Source organism: Plasmodium berghei, assembly GCF_900002375.2.
Source record: "Plasmodium berghei ANKA genome assembly, chromosome: 13".
Taxonomy (NCBI): domain Eukaryota; phylum Apicomplexa; class Aconoidasida; order Haemosporida; family Plasmodiidae; genus Plasmodium; species Plasmodium berghei.
Window position 1 is genome coordinate 226,777 of NC_036171.2, and position 27,850 is coordinate 254,626.

The window sequence follows — 27,850 nt, forward strand, 5'->3', positions numbered from 1 at the left end:
CTACTTAAATATATGCATATGCGCAATTTGAAATCATTTTGTATACATTTTTTATAGATATGGAAACTCGAAAGTATTCCTTTCAAATCGCCCTTTTTAATCCATTCTTTTAATTAATTTTTTTTTACGCCATTATAAATATATATACGAATTGAACAAGTTATATGCATATTTTTAATTCAATATTTTTTCATTAAATAGATTCGATATTATTTTTTTCTTAAATTCGTTAATTTTTTTATTATATTTTTTTGTTTTTTATTAACCTTCTTGGCATAACTATTGAGTACTTCTACATCTGATTACCTGGTTTCATTATTATTTCTTTCCTTTTTATCTTAACCCAAATCATGTGTTTTATATTAAGGTTAAATTTTACATTTGGTGGAATAAAATAAAAAAGGAACAAATGAAATAAAAAATATAAAACTTTTTTTAAATTAATCTACAACAAACAAAATTGGCATAAATATATATATATATATATATAAATGAATGATACACAAAAATATATTTATATATCATATTGAAATGTTTATCTTTAAATGCCTAACGTCATATATAAATTATCCTTTCTTGTTTAATCACATTCTCTCATAGTGCCATACACATACCCCCAAACACATATATATACACAATTAAGAAACATAAATGGCAACTTGATCAAAACACTCATAAAATAAATATATATTACAGATAAGCATTTATGTTTTGCATTTCAAATGAATATACATTAATATTATTTAAACATTCCTATTTTGGGATCCACATCAATACATATAGATAGAAAGAAACAAAAGATATAGGAAGAGAACAAAATACACACCCCTTGTGACAAAACAAATTACTTTGACTACATTTTCAGTGGTCATTAAAAATAAGCGAAAAATGAAAAAAATAAATGAGATTATTTTATCTTTTTTATTCGCGTTATATTTTGTAAATTGTCTTAAAAGCAACTTTAGGAAAAATGCCTATATTATTCATTCCCCCAATTGGACAAATGTAAAATAAATAATATATTTTTGCACAACCATAATCATTTATATATCCATATATATGTGCATGCATTACATAATTTTTTCACTTATTTTATAGGATTCCAAAACCCGTTTCAGAAGATGGAATAGCCAAAATAATAATAATGTACTAATAAAAATAAATAAATAAATTATATGAATATAATACGTGATTTCATTTTAGTAGATTATAGAATTTAAATGAAACATATAAAAAATAAATATTTGCATTGTTTGTGTGTATATATATGATGTAAACTAATTTTGTGGACATAACTTTATCCATAGCATTATGCATGTTCTTTTCATTTGAATTCTTGTTTTATAATGTGGTATTTGTGTATACACATATTTTGTATAAAAAAAAAGAAAATACAAATGAATTAAAAGAAATAATAAACGAAGTATACAGAATGAAAAAAATAAAAATAAAATAAAACATATATTGCATATAATACTTACTATTTAATGCTTTATAACTAAGTATATTTCAAATTTTTTTCTATTAAAATGCATTGAATGTTTAAATTGAAAACGACATAATTAGAATTCCAGCAATTTAATTGAAGATGATAAATCAATTGAAGATTTATATAACGAAAACATCTCAAGTCAAAACGCCTTAAAAAAATTCTCCAAAGATATAAATGGCAACATATATATTGATACAAATAGGCGTGAAAGGCGGATAAAAATAAATAAACATTTGCTCGCATTATATAATAATAATAATATAAAGGCATCAAATTTCATTTATCCATTATTCATCCATGAAGAGGTATTTAAAAATAAAAAATACAAGTACAAATATATGTATCGTGCTTATATCCCAATATATGTGTAAAACTATTACATGCACCCTTTCCATCTCACTTATTTTTAAATATTTGCATACTTACAATTCTAATAGGATATCGAAAAAAAAGAAACAAAGTTAGAAGGAATATATACATTTAACTTTGAAGGAATAGTAAAGGAAATAGAAGAATGTTTAAAATTAAACATCCACCATTTTATGTTTTTTCCAGTTGTAAGAGAAGAAAATAAATCTGTATATTGCGAAGAATGCTATAATGAGAATAGTTATTTTTGTAAAACGATAACTAAAATAAAAGACAAATTTTTAAATGATGTTATAATTTATGTTGACATAGCTCTAGATCCTTATAATGTTTATGGTCATGATGGTATATATGATAATAAAAACCAAGAAATTATAAATGATATAAGTGTGCATACCCTTGTTAAGCAGGTAATACTATAATTTTAAATTACAATCATTTATCATGGTTATATAAATATTTATTTTTATATATACCCAAATAAATCATATTGCACACATACATATGCTAAAGTATATATATCCCTTTTTATCTTTTTAATCATGATCTTAGTCTCTTTGTTTGGCGAAATCTGGAGCTGATGTTTTATGCCCAAGTGATTCAATGGATAATAGAATTGGACTTATTAGAAAAAATTTGGATTATTGTAATTTCAGAAATGTTTTAATTTTATCATACACGTGTAAATACGCATCAACCCTTTATAAGCCATTTAGATATATTTTAAGTGCTAATATATCAAAAAACTTTATTAAAAACAAACAGTCATATCAACACAATTTTAACAATTACATTGATCTTAACAATGTAGATAAACGTAATAAGAAAAATCTTAAAAATATATACACAAATGTATGAATTTATATTTTCTAAATTAGCTTACTGATATGTTCTTCTTTACAACGTACGCACACATGTATAGCAAATCATTTTATTCTCTTTTTATATAAATATATTTATATTTTTTTTACATCCATTTGCAGATATAAAAGAAGGAGCAGATATTATAATGGTCAAACCGTCCTTGTTTTACTTAGATATTATAAGAGAAATAAAAAAAAGGATTGGGGAAAATATAAATGTTCCCATAGCTGTTTATAATGTTTCTGGAGAATATATGATGATTAAAAGTTATGTAAAATATTTGAATGAAAATGAAAATTATGAAAATGAAATTCTTACAGAGTTATTCAAAAGTTATTTGAGAGCTGGAGCAAATATAATTATTACATATTTTGCTAAGCAATATGGATTATATATCAAAAATTTATATGAAAAAAAAATTCACATTGAAGATAATAATAGCAATAATTTTAATGTAGAACTAACTTTATAATTATTAAAAAAAAAAATTCTAACACGCTCTATATAATAGAACTTTTAAATCGTTTAAAGAAATGTCGTTCTTCAACATAAAATCAATTTAAATAATTTTTACAATTTCAATCATTTGTATTAGTATATTTTTTTTTTTCATATTTTTTGATTATATTTCATTTGTATTATCACACAAAATGGTTCAATTTTTATTTTATGAATAAATAATAAATTTTTTATAACACACCATCAAAAATACTACACTTATGTATTTAAAAAAATTATACATGTATATGTCTATTGGTACACCAAGAAATGTACTATTTATCATTTTTATTAATTTGTGACATATTCATGCTCATTTCACACATTTATATATTTTCTGACACAAAATTTATAGATTCAAGATTTGTATCAAGATGATGATTTGATAAAATGTGAATTGCCAAATAAATTAAGCAGTATAATATACAAAAAGCGAAAAAATAAAAACAAAAAAATGTATATATTAAATAATGAAAACCATGTAATATTACCTTCGAATCCAATTTCGGAAGAGTATAAAAATTGTATAAATCCAATCGATTTTAACTATGAAGAATTACATGTCTATATGGAGGTAAATACTGGAAGCGTCAACGAAAAGAAAAATCAGCAGGGTATTAGTCATTTATGCGAGCATGTATCTTATATGGGCTCTAAGTAAGAATCATTCATTATTTATATAAATTGTCTTTTATATACTCTATTTTATGTTGATACATTTACGTTAAATATATTTATGAATTCAAATACGCATACCCTTTATCTATCACTAATGTTAATTAATAATGCATTTACTCAATGGTTAAGCATGAATACATACATAAGCATATTTACTATTCTCCTCAATCGTTTTTTTCTAATCACCTTTATATGCAAATTATCATTTACAGGAAAAGAAAAGATATCATAGATAAAAATATTCGAACAAACGCATATACCGATTTTCATCATATCGTTTTTTATATAAGTGTGAGTTTAAATAACGAAATATATAAAGAGAACTCATTAAGCAGTTTCAAGTATGATAATTTTGTAAAAAATATTAAAGAAGATGATATTGAAAATTATGACATATATACAGTTGACGAATTTAATTATAAGCATAGTATTTTATCGCAGTGTCTTGACGTTATGGTAGATGTTTTATCGGGTCGAGACCAATTTAATAAGGAAAGAATAACAAAAGAAAAAAAAGCCATATTTTCTGAATACAGTATTATAAATACCGTAGAATACAAAATTAACTCCGATATTATAAAAACATTGCATAGAGAAAACAGGTAAGTATTTTCTGTCTTTCATAATTATTCTCATTTATATACTATTTCCCACGAATTATTTATTACTGTTTTCTACTTCTTTCCATTGGTACTAATCTTTCATCTTTTAATTTTTAAACTTATAATTGATTTTTTTTTTTTTAAATAGGTTATCTCATAGACTCCCAATTGGAAAACTAGAATTACTAAAACGTTATGAAGAAAAGGACGTAAAGGAGTATTTCAATTTATTTTTTAGACCAGAGAATGTAAATTTATATGTTTATGGGGATATAAATGCTGATATTGCACAAAAAATTATAAACAGCAAATTTAATAATATAAAATGCACCAATTTAAAAAAAACAGATATAGAATATTTAAATATTTTAAACGATAAAAATACACTCCGATCAAAGAATAAAAATTTACCTGCTGTTGTTCATATGTATGGTTCATCACCAAAAAACACAAGTAATGCAATTTCTTATGATAAGTTAATTGACACATGCAATAATAATCAACAAAATTCATGTAATGATAAAGAAGTTTCGCAATTAATATCAGAAGATATTTCTAAAATCGATGAATTGATAGATGATAATATTGCCGATCTTGTAAAATTTAAGAATCTAAAAAAAGAAAATAAAAATGATATTGCTACCGAATTAAAATTCCGATTTTATTTACAAAATAAATATTCTGTAAATTTGGAAGAAGAAAAATCATTAAACAAGCCATTAGAAAAAAATTTCCAAACTCAATTTGAAATATTTAAATATTCGCTAAATAATGCTAATATAAATATTTTATTAAAAGAAGAAATAAAAAGTATTAGATCTATGGAAGATTTTAAAATATCCATAATAAAAGACATCATATTTTACTGCTTATCGTTTAGATTTAATATACATAGAAATGATCTATTTAATAATATAGATATAAACGAATATACAAATATAAATGAAGGAGCCACTGTTAGAACAATAGAAATAAAAACAAATCCCCAATCTATTCATAAAAGTATAAACGGTTTATATAAATTTATAAAAAGTCTAATTATATATGGATTTTCAAAAGGAGAAATCGAAAATTATAAAATTAATGAAATTGATTTTGACAACATCGATGAACAAAATGCAGAAAAAAATAATATTATTGATACTACCAATAATAGTAGTGGCAATGATAGCGAAAAAGGGCCATCTTCTACTTCACAAAACATGAAACTAGATCATTCTGGAGCCTGCAACGAACAAAGTGAAGAATATATTTTAGACACCAAAATGAATGAAATATATACTGATGAAATTCAAAAAATAATTGACTACAATTCATGCAGCAATGTATATATGAATGAAAAAAGAGAAAAAAAATTAAAAAAACATATTTTTGAAAATATTACAATTGAAGAAATAAATAATTTTGCTAAAAAATATTTTCAATATTTATTTAATATATTTAATGAGGATACCTCATTAAAACCAAATTGTGTTATTATTCATGTTCCATATGACAATTTTAATGATTTAAAAAAAAGTGATATTAAAGAAAATTTTTATAATAATATATATTCAGAAGAACAAATACCAAATTATTCAATAAATATCCAAAAACAGTTATTATCACCCCAATATATATATCAAAATATTACAGAAAATTTACATAGATCAAAATATATCGATCTAATCCACCAAAAACAAAAAAACTCATCAATTTTTAGTTACATATTAAAACAAATTAAACGGGTAGAAAAACCTCAAGAAATTCATAATACAAATTGCATCTTAAAAAATCTAAACACAGAACCAAATTTTGATTTATTTAAAGCATGTTATAATATTGACCATAATGATAACAAAAAAATAGGCACAATAAACGAATTAAATAATGATGAATTTCCAAAAAGCAGTAATACTAATAATTTTGACCAGGATATCGAAACCACAAATGAAAAATTTCATGAGGATGTTAAATTGCTGAATTTGAAAAATTATGTATTATCAAATAAGGGTAAAAAAGAAATAGAAAATTATCAACTACTAAATGGCATTAAAATAAATTTATATAAAACACAAATTGATAAAAAGTATGTTTATTTAAGACTCATAATTCCACATAACGATATATTAAGAAAAAAAAAAAACAAACTTCAAAACAAAAACAGTAGCTTCAACTTATTGTTTTCTATTATATGCTTGTTTGAAGGAGGTGAAATTGAAAATATAAGCAGAGAAAATGTTGAAATACATTGTAGCAATAAAAACATAAACATATACATAGATATAAATGATGAATATTTTTACATCGATATATATACATATAATAAATATGAAAATATTAATTCCGCATTTTCTATTTTAAATAATATTATATTACAAACGAAAATTGAGCCTTCATCTCTACCAAGAGTTGTTGATAAATTAAAAAAAGACTTTTTTGAGTACAAAAACAATTTACAGGTAATTAATTCCTACACCGAATAAAAGATCGCTTTGCATTCCATTTTTGTCTATTTTGTTATTCTTTTGCGTCAATTCCATTTTTAATTCTGTGATATTCATTGTACTATGTCTTCCAAACATCAAATAAATATGCTCAAATCTATATCCCTTTTTCCCCTCTCCATTTTCAGTCATTTTTATTAGGACAAACTATTTATTATCTATCTGATGGTGCAATAGGAAACCAAAATTTTGATATTCAGGATGTGGAAAAAATTACCTTTGAAAGTGTTCAGAATGTGTTAAATAATTTATTCACTGATTTATCATTATTTGAATTAACAATTGTTGGAGACATTTCTAACAGAATTCATTATTATATTCTTCACTATTTGGGTACTTTGAAAAATAGAAATATGGAGGCATATAAAAATCTCAAAGAAACAAAACAATTGAAGGATATTATGCCATTAGAGAATAATGCAATGTTACAGCAAAGCATCTCAAATAAACATTTTGAAACGCCTCATATTTCTAATGATCTTATAAAAAGAAAAAGTGAAAACAATTTATTAGACGAATATAATTTACTATGCCCATTTAAAAATTATGAAGACAAATTAAAAGACGATACATATGTATATATAAAAGAAAAAGAAGAACACGCTGTTTTTTTATTAATAGGAAAAAGTGCAAATCATTTTGGATTTTTGCCAAATGGTGTACATATATCATTATATTTAATTCAATATTTAAAGGAATTATTACACCATAAGGAAAATGACCACCGAAAAAAAACAGATGACGAAAAGAATAACAAAAATTTGGATACAACCATGATCGATTCAGAACTTGAATTTATATCTAAACATATAAATCTAAAAGACGGTGAAGGAGATACTTTCCAAGAAATTATTAACAGAAAATCAAAATTATATATACATCCATTATTTTTTAGTATAGTATCCTATATTATTCAATATATATTGAATAGCAAATTTTTTCATCATTTAAGAGAGAAAAAAGAATTAACATATGATTCATCATTTGAATTTATAAATTATGATAAGTATTTTGCTGGATTTTTTACATTATTAGTTCAAACAAATCCACAGGATTTAAGTATAGTGAAAAAGGAAGTTTTATCAGCTTTTCATGAATTTACAAGAAATTATTATAATTATTCTGACTATTTAATACATAATGCTAAATTATCATATTTAAATAAAAAAAATAAAGATTTAAAATACTTTATTGATAAAATATCTGGTATGATGTTAACACATTTTCCATTAAAATATAAAAATAAAGGTTTATTAAAAGACAATATTATATTAAATAAAATTCAAAAAATAGACATACTTTTAGTTTTATTCATACTATTTAATCAAAAAAAAAATTATCATATATCTTATGGAATATCCGCTCCAGAAGATTTGTGGACTAACTTGCACAAAAATATAAATAAATTGGGATGATTATCTATTATCAAATTTTTCCCAATTTTAATAAAATTATCTAAAATACATAAAAAAAATGAAAAAAACACCTCAAAATAACTAAATACCCTTTTTGAAATTGCCAATGGCTCAATCTATGTCTAATGAACGCATGTGTATATATGAATCCATGGATATATATATATATGCATTTTTTTTCATATTTTAAAATTTATGTTAACCTGCACTTCTTTATTTGTTTAAGTTGATTTTTTTTCTCACATTTATATTTTTATGCCATAAATTTTGCATCTTTGTTTTTTTTTTGTTTATTTGTTTTTGTAACAAAATTGAGGACCCTTACTAACTTTCACATATAGAATAACACAAATCTAAAATTTCCTTAAAATTTGTAGTACTAAATAACATATTATAATCAACATTTTCATTAGTACAATTTTCCATCGCTAATTTATCAAGCTTTATAATTTCTCTCACAATATTTCTATAACTCTTTTCTATTTCTTCGTTATAGCTCCATTTGATGGGTGCGTAATATCTTGGTGATTCTAAGTTTTTCAGCATCCATGTGAAAAGCTGCAAAAGGTTTAAAAAATTAATAGACCATTCAATAAATATATGCAATGCCAATGACAACGTATCCATGAAAGGGGAAAACAAAGATACAAACAATACATAACAATTGAAATTACTAGACAAGGCAATTCATAATGTATTTTACCTTCTGAGAGACATCCATAAAGAACATATTTTCGTTGGTAGCCTTCCGAATGAGCATTTTGTTATTTTTAATATTATTTATAAATGTAGTTAAATTGTTATCGTAAACTCCTAAATTGTAAATTTGAAATATATAAATAGATATTTCTCTCAATGTTTCACCAAACAAAAGTATTACTTTTTGGTATAATAATGGTTTGCTATTCATTTGAATATTTATATTTTTTTCATGTACATAAAATATATAATGATATATAATTGAGTTAATAAATAAATCTAAGCATAAAGTTAATGTGTGTATGCTAATTTTTTTTTTATTTGTTATTATGCTACTATGTGCTCCATCAATCTCATCATGAATCGTATAAAATATAAATCTAATACTGTCATTTAAATCTTTATGTGGCACATTTATTAAATCGTTTATTAATTTCTCTATATATACAAATATATACTCCTTTATTTTTTTTAACGTAAAAAATTCTTCTTTTTCGCTATCATTTACATCTATATTTCCGGTGTTAGAAACATCACTTTGTTTTTTCATTTCTTTATTTTCCTTTTCGTTTCCCAAATTATCATATTTAAAATAATCATCGTGATTATCCATAATTACGCTAGTATTTTTTATTCCTCCGTCATTAATAACTCTCTTAATTTCATCAACAGCTGTATCAATTGTTAGACGTTTTTTCTGAGCTTCATCATTCATTTTATTTTCTTTCGCACTTTCTCTATCTATATCCTTAGTATCTTCATCATACGCTGTATCATTAATAGAATCGAATTTTCCACTGTTTTTTCGTTCATTTTTCAAATCTGGATATACTTGTTCAGGTAATTTCATACCATCGCCATTTCTTACATTCAATGTTTTTTTTTTATGCTCTATATAATCTTCATACAATTTGTTATCATTATTATTCATAATTTTATCTTTAACGTGAAGCAAAATATTATTTTCATTTTTTTGTACATCGGAAAAGCACATATTTATATATCTATCAATGTATGCTGACAATTTAAAACCCTGGATAGATAGCAATGTAACAATATTGTCAAGGAGTTTAGTCACCTTCATTTTAGCATCATAATTAATATTTTTGTTTAGCAATGTATATATTTCATGTTTAATTACATATTTTGTAAAATCTTCTAAACTATCATAATAATTTGAAATGTTTAAAAAAGAACAAAATATACTCAAATTGTTAAAATTATTTGTTGCTTTTAATATATGAATAATATTTATATATTTATAATTTAACAACTGTTTCCACAAATCTTTATATATATAACTGTTTTTTAAATTCATTATTTTTTCTTGTACACCTAGTCTTTTTTTAAATAATGAAAATAATAAATTTGTATTTATAATTTTGTCACTAGTTAGTGAAAAAGTTCTCATAGAGTATTCTTTTTTTATTTTGTCAATTTCTTTTATCTCGTCTTTTTCCAATCTATATTTTATTTCCCCATTGTTCAAACTAGAAAATATTGCATTTTTACCTAATTCGTTTAATACGAGAAAATTTTTAGTGTCTTCTATATTGGTTATATGATAATCGAGTTCATTAATATTTACCTGATCTAAATAATTAGAAGTAGGGTTTTCATTAGTACATGTTTCTTTGTCTGATTCATTTTCTTTCGAAATTAATTTTGAATATTTTACATTTTCATCTTCATTCCCTTTACCAATTTTATTATCATCATATAAAGTAAAATAATTGTTTTTTTGATCAAATATGTTATTAAAATTACACAAAAATGTGGGCTTATTTTTCTCTTCTTCATTTTTTTTTAAGTCGGCACCATTAATAGAACCACCACTAAGTAGACCAACTTTATAAAAAGAATCTTCATAAATAGACAAACTTGAATTGATGTTAATTTTTTGAAATACCCACTCAGGTATATATTTGAATAAATTAGATTCTCTAGTTTTGGAATTTAAAAATTGAGTTAATAATTCATGTTTTTTTTGATATAGTATAAAATCAGATAAATTCAATGATAATTTTGCATGGAAAAAAAAAGCTTCCATCCATTCTATTATTAGCATTTCGGATAATACCGATCTTTTTAATGCCATTAAAAAATTGATTTTTTTTTTTTTTATTTTTTTTAATTCACTCATTATATATTCATATAACGTATCTATTCTTTTTTGTAACGATGCATAATTAGAATATATTTCAGACAATAATTTATGTTTTTTTTTTAATAAATTTAATACCCTTATTTTACGATTTTCAATATTTATATCACTTAAAGATTTTTTTTGGTTAGATAAAATATATGCTTCTTTTATATTTATAATTGGATGGTTTCTATAACTACCTTTAGAATGGTTGCCTATTAATAAACAATTAGAACACAAACTACAAAAGCATTTCATGCAAATTGTTTCAACTAATTCACTAGGATGATATGGGCATTTACCAAATTGAAAAGGGGATTCAGATATATGTATTCTTTTATGATTTTTTAAAATTTTATTTTTCTCATGATGCTTAATATCACAAATATCACATAAATGTACCTTATCATTATAACAATAATAAAGAGCATTATTAATTGAGCAACTCTCACAAATTGGTATGCTTATATCTACTCTTAGACACTTGAATTCGAACTTAATTAATAATAGGGGCAACAATTGCTCTGAATTTTTAACTTTGTATAAATAACTGTATTGCAATCCATTTTTACAACTATTACTACCACATGTTGTAATCATCCCATCCATTATTCTAGACTTAGAAATATCATATTCTGAACTGTTATTACCATTTGAATAAGCTCTTTCCTTGTTTTTTTTTTCAAAATCTTCCTTTTTTTTCTCATAATACAAACTCCTTTCTATTGCAATGGAATCATAATTATCAGGTATGCTATTATTATCTATATCTGCATAATTTGTTTTATTTAATAAAAATGTTTTGTTGGGTATTAATTTAAATAAATAAACTTGAAATATCCCATTTGCATTTTGTTCAAAACCTTGTGGATAATTTGTATTCCCAATTATATAATTATATTTTTTTAACTCATCAAAATTTTTAGTGAAATACTCACCTATACGTTCACTTACGTCATTTATTTCATTTATATTCATTATACTATATAATATATTGCTATTTAAATATTTACTTACTTTTTCAAATTCTTTTTCATATTCTTCATTTACTAATCTATACACCTTTAAAACATTTATGTTACTACTAAAAAAACATGTTTTTAGCATGTATTCATATTTCATAATCATGTTATAATCCGTAATTTCACGCACCTCGAAATTTTCTCGAAAAATATTTTTGTTTTCATTTTTGCCTAATTTTTTTTTAACTACTATCCGATTATAAACGCTCTCAAAATTTTCCCTCGACAAATTGTTCTCTATCATTTTATTCGTATTTGTTGTTTCCATATCTATAACATAAAAAATATAGCACGCGTATCAATCGTAATAACAACCCTGATTAACACCGTTTACCAATTTTTAGGTAACACTTTATTTGACCAAAGAAAATATTCCTCAAATAGAGCACCTTTTATTTCGACCAATACAGGTATATATCTATATATGGCTAAAAAGTGGTATCACACTATTTACTATTTACTTATTTGTTTTATATCTTTATGCGGCTGATTTTAAAGGCATTTTTTCAATTTCCTCTTCATCTATCTTTCGTATATTCAAATTGATTTTTGTCTTCAACCAAACATATTTAGTAATACAATTTATGCTATAATACAAAAAAGATCAAATACACAAAAAAATAAAATGAACAAACAATATCGCATTAAATTAAATAGACACAATCAGAAGGAATACAAAATTTTTACAGCGCTTTTTCTCGAAAATATACAAAATTGTTATGAAATAAAATAAAATTGTATAAACACAAATACATATATATACAATTTTTTGTCCATACACTTTTTTACAAATAAAAATAAAGATACAAACCAGACCTTCCGATTTGATACAATACATACATCATCAAAGAAAATCATAAAATACTTTTCAGTTAAGCATTGTTTTTATTTCTCAAATATTGTATTTCCTTATAAATAAATAATAACATATTCAATTAAAAAAATATATGTTCTAAGTTAGAGATAATAACCCCCTCATTTATGGCATGCATAATTCAAAAAATCAATATAAGGGAAATAAATAAAAATTAATGAATGAACTATAAAGCATATCCCCAATCTTTATAAAAAAATTTAAATATATATAACAATAATTTCATGCTTAAAGCAATAATTATGATTTTCCATATATTTTTACAACATTTTAATAAAATTTCATATGCACATATGAAGTAAAAGGTGTGTATTCTCCTGATGACGTTTGAAATGTAATTATTATATTTTATGTATATTTATATAGCTTTTTTTAATTTCCATTTTAAGAATAACTATGCGTATGTATTTTATTTGTGTATGTTTATACATTTTAAAAATTAAGAATATTAAAAATTGGAAAAATACACGTATTATTTTTTTTTATATTTATTTTAAATACACCTTTTATTAAACCTATATTTTTTTATTTTGTTATTTAAATGTTCCATTTTTGTGTATTCAAAAAGGATAAAGAAAAATTGACTTAATAAATAGCATTATGCATATGTATTCGCCTTTCCCCATAATTCTCTATAATTATTTTTTATTTTTGTTCCCTTTGTGAGTGTCATTATATGCATATCTTCTTATGCTTAATTTTAATAACACAAACCCTTTTATTTTACAAAACATTGTTCCTTACAGCTCTTTTTAAATGAAATTTTACATTTTTATTATAATTATTTCCATTTAATTTTTTTCTCTTTTCATTTTGCCTATTCATTGTGAATACTATATTTTACACATGCGCACACTCACACGTACACACATAAAATATAAAATAAATTAACAATAAATGTTATAATTTTTACTATTATCATCAAACTTATTCTTTTAAGTAAAAAATATATTTTAAAAAGACAAAAATAAAGAAACATTGATAGTCTCTCCATCGTTATACATGCCTTATTGTTCATACATTTGCGTAAACTCAGCTCATAAATGCATTCTATGAATATTATTTTACCGTCCTTTAAATAATATAATAGAGTATTTTATACATACTATATTATTCTTTGCGTATCGTCGAATTAATTCGATTTATCAAACAATTCAAATAAAATAATAAAATTAATAATATAAGTAATATTTAAATAAATAGTAATAAGTAGTGCAATGGGAAATGATAAGGCATTATATAATAATTATATTAATGTGAATATATAAAATAAGTTGTCACACATAATAGATATTATAATCCTTATAAGTACATTCATTTCTATATTTAATACATATTGTATATAACAATTATAGTTATGTTTTACTATAGGTATTTGTACAACATTTTGCAACTTTACGGTTAATAAGTATTTGTAGATATAACAATATTACCTTTTTTTAAAAAATTATGATACCATTATATGCTTAGAATTTTGAAATATTTGCAATTATGATTATTATCCTTTAGTTATAAATCCCCATTAAATTGGGATAATTAGCCCAGTGTAATAGCCATCATAATTAAGCCTAAATAAAATTAATTTTTATAGATACTTTAACTTTTGCCATTACAGTTATTTATTATATATTATATACAACTTTTGAAAAATTATGATAAAATTTCTTAGTTCGTATCTCCATAATTATTAAAGGTTAATTTTTTTTAAAATTAAATGTTAATTAAATCTTCGACATAGTTATATTTTTATTTATTAACGCGTATACTCAGATCATTTAGACCTATGCATAAAAATTGCATGTATATAATGCCATATAAAATTTATAGTAAGCCCACAATACATAATATTCCATAACTGTATATAAATATACATGAATATTCGCATTTATGTCTACATTTTATTAAATACCTATTTATACACAGAATATTATTATTCTAATAATTTGTAATGTATTCGCATTCCCAAATTTTAATACGATTCTAATTGAAAAAAGAATGACAATCATTATTCATACACTTTTCCCTTTAATTATATCGAAAATATTAAAGCAAAAAATATTTATTTTATTTCATAACATTTTATCTTATATTTAATATTTATTAACCTACATTCCATTATTTGCGGTAATATAAAATAAGTAGTTTGCTTATGTGCTATTTTATTCTTTCCAACAAAATATTATATAATAATTTATCAACGAAACCACTTAAAAAATTTATGTAACAATGCGCCTATTGATTATTTATATTTAGTGTGCATATGCCTATAGTAATTCGTGTATGCATACCTATATATATAAGTATATATGTGTATGTATGTGTGCGTTTATTTATTAATATATTCGTTTGTTTAGCTAGCACTGATTTATGTTCATTTATTCATTCGTTTACTATTTTCATTCATACGAGTTTCACAACTTTTAGGCTATCGTTCGATATGTGATATATTATTGAAAATAAAAATAATACTCATAGCACTGAAAGAAAAAACAACATTTAATAAAATAAATTACAATAAAATACTAAATAAGCAGGAAAAAAACAATGAGCGAACAAAGTCAAAGTGAGGACGAACAAAACATAATAATCGAAAATAATACCAATAATATAAAAAAAAGAAAATTAAGCGATGTCGAAGAAGATGATGAAAGTATCGATAATAATGAACACATATATGTACCAAAAAAAAAACGGCGAAGAAAAATATTAACGATTTTTAATGATTTATTTAGCTGGATTATAAATAAAAATGTGAAAAATCCATCTAAAGAAATTGAAAATATAAATGATGTAAATTTTCTCAATTTTAATAATGTCTTGTCAAAAAACTTCGGAGCAAAAGTTTTATTTGTTACTGATGAATCAATTAGTAAATCAGAAAATTTAATTATCGAAGATAAAACAGGATGGGTTACTAGAAGGCGAAGAGATGTAGGCCATGAATGGCTAATATTCAAGTTAAAGTATCCAAGTATTATATATGGAATAGAATTAAATTTTGAAAATATGGATGAAGATATATGTCCCCACTTATCAATAGAGGTTGTAGAAAATCCCTGCATTGATGACATAATAAAAGAAGAGGAATCAATTATTAACGAAACAGATAACAAGGAAGCGAAGGCAATAAAAAGGAAAGGTTATAGCTTTCTAGAATCATATAAAATAGATAAATCGATATCTGATTTGTTAGAAAATCAGAATACCCCATGGGTTGAATTATTACAAGCAGACTGCGTCGATTTTTTAAAACAATGTAATAAAAAAAAAATATATTATTTTAAAATTAATGATCAATCTTTAATTAAACCATGGACACATATAAGAATTAATTTATATCCAGATGGAGGAATAAATAAAATTAATTTTTATGGTGAATTTGTTTCTTTATTTAAAAAACATACTATTGCATCAAAACAAAAAATATTTCTAAATAAACCAGAAAATGGTTGCACATTAATTTATTATCAATGTGATGACATATATAAAGGTCACCCAAAAAATATTATCGATTCATATAAAACTGATGGATTTTGCACAAAAAGATTATTTAATAGACCCCCTATAATCTTAAGAACATTAACATATAATTTAATTAAAAATTTTGCTATTTTTAAGTTTGGAGTTAGAGGAGTAATTGAAAATTTTACAATTGATATTGGAAATTATAAACACGATCATCCTGAAACTGTACAAATTTATTTATTAGATTGTATCGATTTACTTACTTTAGATTTATTAGAGCAAAAGAAAATATTTGAAGACGATGAAAAATTAGTGAAAAAAAAAATTGATTGGTTTCAATTACCTCCTTGTAAAATTAATACAGGCCAAAAAAAAACGTTTTATAATTTTAATTTGTTAGAATATAATTTTACCGATATGGAAAGAACAGCAACACATTTTAAAATTTCAATTCATCCAGATGGAGGAATATCACAAGTTAATATTATAGGTACAGTTTTATCAATCCCCCCTTAAGAGATTGTATTTTTTTTTTACTTTTTTTAGTTTTACATTAATGAAGATATTATTCGATTCTACACGAAATGGACAGATATGGTCATTAATTTCGCGCTTAGAATAATTCCGCTATTTCAAATGTAGAAATATTATTTATTTACACATATATTTGTATGTGTGACAACCTGAAAGCTTATTTGTTTAAAAAAAATGGGAAGAGAAAGAAGTTCCACCAATTAAACGCTCATAAGTATGAGAGCAATTTTCATAGGAAAAAATTATCAATATGAGAAATTCCATTAAAAATGTTCTTAATTTTTTTTTTATACCTTAGGACACTCTTAACAATTATGTATGCAGTATAAAACTTTTTAAGAATTAATACAATTTTTTTAGTACTTAAAACATTCCCTCTTTCGTTCTCTATATTTATCTATCATCTTATTTCCCCCCTTTTTATCTTTTTTACAATTCTCTATATATTTTAATTCATTCACTCATGTCTCCATACAATGAAACCTTCCTTTTTTTTAACTCAAAATTAAAAAATATATATTTTTTGTCACATTTAAAGCATAAACATATTGCGATAAAATAACTTTTATAAAATCAATCATTTAAAGCATGTATGTATCATTTTTTCTCTTTATATTATTATTATTTTGTCATAAATTTATCTCTTATTGCACCATAAGTATCTACAAATTCATAAGTCCTTATATATAACCTTCATTATTTTCTTCAAGTGTGCAAAACATGGAAATATCCATAAATAACATGGCATGTTTTTATTATATTTATAATATCACACAAAATTTTTCAATATATTTTGTGGAAAACCGTATATCCCTGCGCATATATAGGCTCATATTTTTCATTATTATTACATGCAATTGCCTAATATTTATATTTTACCATTGTCTATTTTTTTAATAAAATATAGTGATATAAAATAAGAAAAATGCCGTAATTACTGATAAAGCATAATTAATCTATTAAATTCTTTTAACAGCATAGTTACGCATTCTTATATTTTTTTCAATATAAATATAATTTTCAAGTTTTTTGCCACATATTTCTTTTTGAGCACCATATTTATATTAATTGAATAAAATGAATAAAAAATATAATTAAAATTAATTAAAAATGAAAAACCAAAACGATAAATTAGATAACCTAAAGGACTTAGCACCATTTTATAAGGTGAGATGCTAAATAGTATATATATAATCAAAAATAAACCCAAAAAAAATATGTGCATGTATCACATTACTAGTCACTTGTAACATAAAGTATTGTTGCGCCTTTCTTCATAATCAAAATATTTTCAAACGTAAGTTTATTTTTAATTTATTTTATATTCCTCACTTTAGAAAGACAATGAAAAGTTTAGCGAAAATACAGAAGATATTGTATACTCTGTCAAAAAAAAATTCAATGTTATAAAAGAAAAGGGCGAAAATACATTTAGCAAATATGAAAATACTAAGGTAAACACTTTAATGCGCGATGGAAAATAAACACTCAAAAAAAATGATAATGAAAAAAGACAAAATATAACTTTATTCATTATTATTATAGAAAAATTTGGAGCTTCTAAACCGAGAACAAAAACTGAACAAAATATCTTTAGGACATCAAAAAAATGTAAAAGAATTTACAGGATCATATACATATTCATATATCTGTAAATAATCATCAACAATTTACATACCAAATATTTGATAAAAAATAATAGTGAAAATAAAATGCATAAACACATACTCACTTTTATTTTCATGACTAAAAAAAGGAATATGAGGACCTAAAATCGAAAAATGAAGGAATATTGAACAAATTTGAAAATCTAAAACACTCAAAATATACTTATCAAATAATGCTCCAACGAATTAAGGTATCGAATAAACCAAAAGCTAAATCATAACAATGGCGGCAACAATAATAAAACTAACGAACACAAATTTATTTGTTATTTGTTCATAACTTCACATCATATTATTCTTTATTCCATTACAACAGAAAGAAAAAAAAATGTTGTATTTTTATTTAAACTCTCTAGAGAGAACCGTAAAAAGTTTAAAAAATACTGAAAAACAGCATCAGAATATTATTCAGTAAAAAACACAAAATCAAATTAAATGAGATTATATGAATTATGAAACATCATATATTTTAATGTATTTTTTCCTATCTATGTATATTTATTCTTTTTTATTTTACCAGAAAAATCACATCAGAAAATAAAAATTTAAGAAAATCTATTGAAGATAAAAAAATGGTAATATAACAATTTTAATATACGTATTAGAAAAATGACACATTCACATGACTGCGCAATTATGATGATATTCCTCCTTTTATGTATTGCTTAATATCAAAATAATAAAAATACAAGGTTAATAAAATAAAATACATACTATATATTAACTATTATATGCATATAAATTCGTTATTTAATGAAGGAAATTATTCAAGCGAAAAATAAGAATGAAGAAATACTAAAATATATGAATGTCAACAAAGAACATAGTAATATATTAAGAATAAGAAGGTATAAAAATATTATTCCCCACAATTTTACTATTTTTTTATTTACTTCTTGTTATTGTATTTCTTAATAGTAGTGTCTATTTTTATTTTCTATATCGTAACATAAATAAAAGAAGCTAAAATGAAGAATGAACTATTTTATTATCATTACCGTTATACCTTTATAGAGAAATGATCAACGAATACAAAAACAATAAATTAAATAATGCAGACATAAGCTTAATGATACAAGAAAAAAAAAAATTCAAAAAACTTTTAATTTATTATTTATTATATAATAATTATTTAAAATTAAGTGCCTCGAGTATTTTTGAAAATGCAAGCAACATATATTCTACAATATCAAAAATGAGAGAAGCAACAGTAAAATAATAAAAAAAAACACATATAAAAAATATGCATTCAAAGCTATATCAATTATTAATTTTTCACATTTTGTTTAAAGGGTGTTACGGATATATACGATATTAATCAGAAGTTTTTAGACATTGAAAATAAACAAAATTTGTTGCAAAAAGAAGAGGCATTGTCCCAAAAAAAACTTGAAGTAGAAAAAAAAAACATATATATTACCATATTTTTAGTTTAGTGGCCTTATGATGACTATATTTTTATTTTATTTTTACCATACCCCCTTCATAGGATGCTATTAAAGAATATATATCTCTGAATAATGAAATAATAAATACATTTTCAGAAGATAAGGATATAATAAAGGAAAAAATTTTATATGTAAAAAGAACATAATACAATACCTATATGTGCCAACACATTACATCATATTGTTATTGATTAATTATTTATTTTCACCTTATTATGCTGTCTTTATTTGTATCTATTTTAGGAAAAGGAAAAAGTGTCAGATGATATATATGATCTTTATAAACTCGTTTTCGCAAGGTATTATCTTTAAAAATAAATATATTATAAGAAAAAGCATATCTTTCCCCATCCAACAATCGATATTTATGTATATACATATGTGTGCGTATAACAGTGGATCGACGCTGTTCTTTTCAATACATTATTATTTATTAAGCACTTTTTTATATTATCTTTCTTTTTTCTCATGCCAAATTTAACCATAATAATAATTATATTCAGTGAGAAGGAACTAGAAGATATTAACATAAAATTGGATAAAATTCAAAAATTCTTAGAAAAGCAAAATAAATACTTTTATTCAATAAATATGGAGGTAACTATATTTATACATCAGTATTTATAAATATGCTAAAATATGTTTATTTGTATTCATGTATATGCGCATGCATATTAACTGATGATTATATAAACACATTATATTAATATTTTCTTGTGCGTTTTATAGGATAAAATAGAATTCAATTCTAATGAAGATATGTTGCAATATATCAAAAACCTGCAAAATGGCTTAGAGAAACTTATGATGATAACCCAGAAAAATGTAAAAAAAATATAACACATACCATTAAATTATAAAAATTACATAAATATGCTCAATCCACCATATTAATAATTTTTTCCCTTTATTCCAACTATCCCTGTAAAGAGAGAAGATGGAAATATTAGCAGATCCTACAAGGTATGAATATGACCCATACATATTCAAACAAAGAATCTTAAAAAATTGAAAATCATTATGTATGTATTTATTATTTTATCATTGTTGCAGTCTTTGGAATTTTTGGAAATTATCAACTTGTACAAAAATGTAGATTTTCATAAAAACATGTGCAGGTAACTTTTTTAATAAATACATATAATACAAAAAATAGTCAGTATGAGCAAATGATGGGAAATAAACACATAAAACTGGTTTATTTTGAACTAGATTTTCACTTCATTGTTTTTTAACGGTGTACATACACATATCCATATATTTCTTCTTCAATTTTTGCAGAGTTAATGATGCTCAAGATCTAGAAAACACCATAAAATTCGGTAAAAATAAATTGACTTTCTGCTATCATCCTTCTAATACTTTATAAAATATAAGCATATTCTTTCTTTTTTCTATCAACTTAATAGAATCGAAAATAATAACAAAAAATCCCCATTAATGAAATGTGAAAATCTCAAATAGATTAGAAAAAGAATCAAACAAAATTAAAAAAAGTTAAAATAATAATAGAAAGTTGAATAGATTGCATGCGATTATAATCCAATATGTGAACGACATTATTTAATCATTTGTAAAATATTATTTACAATTGAATTTAATTTGTTAAGGGGATCCCCAATTTATTCCTCATAGCGTCTGTCTATATTTCACTATTTCATCCATAAAATGTGATCAAAAATCATATGAAAATAATATATTGTTTTATTTTACATTTCTTGAATATCTCTTATATTTTTCAAATCCTAAACTCCAAATTATTGAAATAAGTACTGTATCGACACCCTTTATGTATGTCTAAATTCTTGGACTCTAGAATTTCGATTTTTTCAATTTTTTTTCCTGAAATTGAAATTCCATTAACTTTTAAGCTAGCATATACAACAAACTTTAAGGATGAGTAAATCATGTGACCATCACTATTATAAGAATTTTCGCTAAAATTATATGGGTAGTTTGCGTTCAATTCATCTTTATAATGATATTCATTTAGGATATCCATTGTATTATTACTTTTATATATATTATTACTATTTTTTATATGTAATGATATGCTTGCTGATATTGTAGTATTAGTATCGACAACATTTTCAATATACCAATATATACAATTATTTTTATCATTATAATTTAATTTACCTATTGTAATATTTGAATTAACTGAACTTATAATATTATGTACTGGAATTTTAATAAGAATGTTTTCATAACTGTTTAGCAATAAATTGCTATTTTTTTTTCTTTTTATATTATTTAAAATCACATTAATTTTCATTTTATACATATTTTCTGTTTGCACATAAATGACATTCCCTTTCACATTTATAGGAAGTCTGCATCGCTCATTACTATAGTCTAATAAAAATATGCTCTCAATATTTTCATTCTTCATTATACCATTATTTTGTATATCATCATTTTCACTACTCATTTCACCAGATATTAATGCCTTATTATCTTCCTTATCATATTTTTCATCATTTATATATGAATAATCTTTATCCAGGCCATTATCATTGTTATCTTTGGCGTTTTGCTTAGTTTCATCACTATTGCTATTTTTGCTTTTATCGTTAGGTGAATTCTCAGGTTTTACAAAATCGATACCATTCATACTTCCCGTTTTTAAATTCAAAACATCAGTTAATTGATCATGAGAATTATGAAAACGGTTTATACTAGCATCATATTTGGTACTACCATTTTTATTATTATTTATTAATGAGTCATGTTCAAAATATTGCATAACTGTATATTCCTCATCTAGTGGAACAAAATAAATAACGTTTTTGTCGTTGGCTGATTTTTTTTTTTTAAATAATTTAGGCCAATTAACAGTAAAATGAAGGTGACATTTTTTTAAATCAATTTTATGATTAAAAAATAATTTAACAATGGGTGTTCCACTAATTGTACAATTTATAATAACATTTCCCTGGATAGAATAATGTATTATTTTGTTAAATTTATTCATAATACAAGAAACATTTTCAATTATATCAACATATATTTCATTTGTTGAACAATATACATTACTTGGACGCCAATAAATGTGCATAGAATCTGTTGAATTCATACATAACCCATTACTATAACTATAATTTATATTATTTTCATTTGTATTATTAGCAATAAAATTTGTCTTATTGTTCGTATTATTTCCAATACTATTTATATAATCACTATTTGTGTTACTATTGATAATACTACTACTCCCACTTGCTATCATATTATATATATTATTAGGTATTGAAGGTAATTTCAATGTTTCATTTAAAATATTTGATTCATTTTTTACTAACGATTTTAATATACTGTTTACAAATAGACTAGGTTTTCCTCCTTGTGTTAAATTTTCATTTATCAGAAAATTAATCACCGAATAATTATTTAAAAATACATTTTCATTTAATTTATTAACATTAAAATATGCTTTTATATTTTTAATTATCTCTTGTATTATTTCAACAATTAAAATTGGGTTGTGTTCATCCCGTTTTACTGCAACAAAATATATATCATCTTTTATAATCAAATATATAAAATTATTTTTATACAATTTTTTCATAAAATTACTATTATTTTCATTATTTAAAACTATAAAATAATTATTTAACTCCTTTTTCTTATTTATTATTATATCTTCTATATCACTTTCTAATATATTTATTTCAATGTCATTTCCAAAAACATGTTCTATTAGTAGCCTTCCCTCAGCGGTATATATGAAAAGACCATCCATTGTTTCCTTTGCTGTGAAATTTTATATTTTTCCTGCATATGAACCATGCAAATGAGGATGTATGTATTTCTTCACTCTTGCATTATATATATCCCAATTCAAAGTACTTTTATTTTTGGAAATATAGAAAATGGTGCAGTGAAATAAATTAACTAATGCCTTGTGCAAGCTAATACGCTAATCAAGCAAATTAAATTAATCCAATGATAGTAAATATAATAAATATCTTGGTCGATGGCATAAATGTTCCCCAATTTTCAATCCTAATCACACAATAATTATAAAAAATGAAAAAAACGAAAAAAAAAAATTTTAATATGGAAAAAAATAATATAAATAAAATTATTTTTTTACTATGAAAAAAGAAATAATGAGGAAAATAACCGTATTATATAGAGCATTTCAAACATCAAACAAATATGCATATATTCATTGATGTATTATTATATATACGAGATAAAAATAGCATGCTTCAATAAGACATTGCTGTTTCCCTATTTGTTATATATATGCGTTGTATACAGGCTTTCTATGAATCATATTTATTACAAATGTATGTGTATAAAAAATGGTATTTATGTGACAATATTCTATATTAAAAAAAATACACATTTAAATAGCCAATAATTCAAACAAAATTATATTTTTTTTCGCATTATTAGAATAATTAATAGATAAATTAAAAATTTTTTAAAGAACATTTTCTTCCATATTATAATTCATATGTATGTGAATATGATATAATATCACTATTGTTACATTATATAAAATTTGTATTTTTTTTTTTTTAATCTTTTCATCTATAATGCTACTTGTCAATTGTACCATCATTTGTTTTTCTTTTTATTTTTTCATTCACATTTTTCCAATTCTCAATAATCCATAAATGTGCTTTTTTCTTATTACGGTTTTTCTTTAATTATTTTTATGCCTAAACCATTCATACATCTGTTTTCAAATTGAAAAAAAATATATCCATATAAATTGCATAGATATTTTATATATTATATGTGTTTCACTTTATGTTTCTTTTTAATAATTGTTTGGCTATAATAAATGGCTACTTGTTCACGTGAACTTATTGCATATATAACTAAGAATGTGGTGTAATATTAATGTTATATTTTCAAAAAATTAACATGCCATAAAAATGTTCTCAATACTAATGTAATGAATAATACTATTTCATATATTCATTCATTTATTTATTCATTTAATTATTCAGTTATTCATTCACTTATTCATATATTTTTCTCATTTTTATTCATTTCATCATTTCATTTCTTAATTATTTTTTCAATTATCATCATGTGAAGCATAACACTGCATAATATATTAACAGAGAGCCATTATGCTTAAGCTTTTTTTATATTCCATTCTGTTTAAATGTTTATTTTATTTTTTTCTTTTACTAAATGATAAAGAAAAAAAAAACAAAAAAAAACAAATATATGAGATATTTTGTTATCTCTAATATATATGTGCATATATATGCGTGGGGTTGTGAGAGAGTTTTATGAGAATATACATACTCTTATATATGAACTTGCGTTATTAAGCACATTTATACATAATAAATAAACTACTAAAAGCTCGACAAAATAAAATAAAATACAAGCAATTTTATATTTAAAAATATCAGAACATATTAATACCCTTATACAATAATTATATTTTTAAGAAAATTTAGTTTATATTATTTGTCCATTTCATTGAAACATTATTTTTTATAAATTTGGTGGAGAGTCATTCTTAATAAAAGAAAAAGAAAACAGACAAAAAAATATATACTTATGCTAATACAAAATAAATGAAAAAAAGAAGCAAACACACATAAATATAGATACATACATAGGATGAAACTTTTAAGAGATCACGATAACTTGTTTTATGAAAATGAAGAATATGAAAAAATTCGGAAAAAAACTTTATTTAAAATATTATTGTCCGTTTTTATTAAAACGTTGTTTGAGTCCTTTTTACAGCCCTTGCTGCCGTTCTATATTTTAAATTATTATAACATAGAAGTAAAAGAGTTAGGCATTTTATTAAGTTTTTATTCTTTTTCACAATGCATTATGTGTTTGATAATAGGGCTTTTTTCTTCAATAAATAAGAAGCATTTATTAGTATTTTTAATTTTGTTTAATTTAGTAGGTATATATTTATTTTACATAAAATTAAATTTTACCTTATTAGTAGTAAACAGAATAATATGTGGCTGTAGTTCAGTTTTTGTAGTTGTCGTCAATGCTATAATTAATGATTTAGTTGATACAAACGTATGCATATATTACACATATATAAATATATTCAATGCAATTGGTATAATATTAGGCCCATTATTATCATCATTCTTTTTAACAATTTTTAATTTTGAAATTATATTAAACTTTAATACATTGGGATTAATATCTTCCTTACTTATTATTCTTACAATTTCTAGTGAGTTGTTATCCCAAAATAAATATAAAACACCCACCAAATTAGTTCGTGAGTACAAACTAAATCTAGATAATAAAAGTAATGATAAATTAGAAGGGGAAAACAATCCTAGCACATGGTTTACTTACAAAAATTATAATAAACATGATGACCAAGATAAATCAGTTTTAAATAAATACTATAAAAAGGGGGATGCTGAATCTGTACATAATGAATTTTTAAACAATAAAACAAATTATTCAGAAACAGGACGTAAAGGAAATATTTTTAATTATTATAATGATGATATATCAGATAAATCCTATCAACAATTTTTAAGGAGAACAGATTATTTATTCATTTCAAGAATTTCGCTATACATTAAAAATATGTTTAATAAAATTTTTAATACATCACTAACTTATAAATCAAAATGCTTACTTTCCATATGTTTACTTCGATTCTCGGCATCATTTTCATCGAATCTAATGAACAATATTTTTTTTGTTTTTTACAACGATAATGTTTCATCTGGTAATATTTCAATACCATTTCCTTGCACACTATTGTATATTTTCTCAATTCTCCTTTATCCACTTCCTTGCAAAATAGTGTGAAATAATACATTCACCGAATAATTGTTTATTGCCCATACAATATATATTATGTTATTTTGTTTTCTTTCCCTTGTCTCATTTCCTTTTGTTTTAATTCCTCTATTTTATCAGGTAACAAGCAAATACAAATTAGCCTTTTTGTTTCCTTGAGTGGAATAATAATGATATGCTATCAATATTTTTCCTTCTCATTTATTCTTCGGAAATTTGGATATAATGGTATGAAAAATCACTGAAAGTGTGTGCAGAGTACTGATAAGAATTATTTTCCCCTAATATGCATGATCCCTTATCGATAATTTTATTCACACACAAATTTATATTTATTTGTGTGCAATTGACACTTTTTTGATTACTCATATCATAATTCGACGATATTTTTTTTAATTCAGGAACTGCTGTCATAGGGTTAATCATACAAAGTGCAGGAGTATTATTGACATATCACAGTATAAAATACTATAATTTAATTTTTCAATATATTAGTATTTGTTTTATTCATTCATGTTCTTATGCTTACATAGAACCAATTATCCCAACAATAGTTTCTCTATTTTTTGATAAAAAGGATCAACTATTTACACAAAGTATAGTATCATTTTTTCGATATCTATCTTTAACCATATCACCTATTATATACAGTTATTATTATATAGAAAACCAATTATTTCCTTTTTTTATTTCTTCATGTATGTCTATTGTATCTATTTTTTTTGTTTTCCTTTCATTTAAATATTACGAAAAAATGATTAAATCCTTTCAGAATTGATGCACAACATGTCTATTATTGCGCTACTTATTTGTTTTT

At 23.0% G+C, this 27,850-nt stretch overlaps 6 protein-coding genes across 7 annotated transcripts; 4 read left to right on the forward strand and 2 right to left on the reverse strand.

Annotated features, from left to right (window-relative positions):
• Positions 1–888: 888 nt before the first annotated feature.
• PBANKA_1304100 lies at positions 889–8,404 on the forward strand (the record flags this gene model as incomplete). Of its 2 annotated transcripts, none has more annotated exons than XM_034566614.1 (6): positions 889–1,005; positions 1,099–1,146; positions 3,579–3,880; positions 4,114–4,503; positions 4,652–6,944; positions 7,118–8,404. In XM_034566614.1, the coding sequence occupies 6 exons, from the start codon at positions 889–891 to the stop codon at positions 8,402–8,404; spliced, it is 4,437 nt and encodes a 1,478-aa protein (XP_034423194.1). The 2 variants fall into 2 exon arrangements, with proteins under 2 accessions (XP_034423194.1, XP_034423195.1); XM_034566615.1 differs by lacking the exons at positions 3,579–3,880; positions 4,114–4,503; positions 4,652–6,944; positions 7,118–8,404 and adding exons at positions 1,567–1,797; positions 1,930–2,271; positions 2,414–2,678; positions 2,845–3,197.
• A 324-nt stretch (positions 8,405–8,728) lies between these two features.
• Positions 8,729–12,539, reverse strand: PBANKA_1304300 (zinc finger protein, putative; the record flags this gene model as incomplete). Its single annotated transcript, XM_034566616.1, has 2 exons — positions 8,729–8,962; positions 9,108–12,539. 2 exons carry the CDS (start codon positions 12,537–12,539, stop codon positions 8,729–8,731), a joined length of 3,666 nt encoding a protein of 1,221 aa, XP_034423196.1.
• Positions 12,540–15,689: 3,150 nt separating this feature from the next.
• On the forward strand, positions 15,690–17,126 carry PBANKA_1304400 (allantoicase, putative; the record flags this gene model as incomplete). The annotated part of the gene is made up of 1 exon (XM_034566617.1): positions 15,690–17,126. The coding sequence occupies one exon, from the start codon at positions 15,690–15,692 to the stop codon at positions 17,124–17,126; it is 1,437 nt and encodes a 478-aa protein (XP_034423197.1).
• A 1,128-nt stretch (positions 17,127–18,254) lies between these two features.
• On the forward strand, positions 18,255–21,700 carry PBANKA_1304500 (protein SOC3; the record flags this gene model as incomplete). The annotated part of the gene is made up of 17 exons (XM_034566620.1): positions 18,255–18,311; positions 18,482–18,598; positions 18,690–18,755; positions 18,901–19,002; positions 19,128–19,222; positions 19,332–19,386; positions 19,571–19,659; positions 19,826–20,021; positions 20,104–20,205; positions 20,301–20,390; positions 20,503–20,558; positions 20,763–20,856; positions 20,989–21,084; positions 21,190–21,222; positions 21,313–21,377; positions 21,541–21,581; positions 21,669–21,700. The coding sequence occupies 17 exons, from the start codon at positions 18,255–18,257 to the stop codon at positions 21,698–21,700; spliced, it is 1,386 nt and encodes a 461-aa protein (XP_034423198.1).
• Positions 21,701–21,997: 297 nt separating this feature from the next.
• On the reverse strand, positions 21,998–24,001 carry PBANKA_1304600 (AP-3 complex subunit mu, putative; the record flags this gene model as incomplete). The annotated part of the gene is made up of 1 exon (XM_034566621.1): positions 21,998–24,001. One exon carries the CDS (start codon positions 23,999–24,001, stop codon positions 21,998–22,000), a length of 2,004 nt encoding a protein of 667 aa, XP_034423199.1.
• A 1,856-nt stretch (positions 24,002–25,857) lies between these two features.
• PBANKA_1304700 (major facilitator superfamily domain-containing protein, putative) lies at positions 25,858–27,811 on the forward strand (the record flags this gene model as incomplete). Its single annotated transcript, XM_034566622.1, has 3 exons — positions 25,858–26,959; positions 27,154–27,261; positions 27,435–27,811. 3 exons carry the CDS (start codon positions 25,858–25,860, stop codon positions 27,809–27,811), a joined length of 1,587 nt encoding a protein of 528 aa, XP_034423200.1.
• Positions 27,812–27,850: the final 39 nt, after the last annotated feature.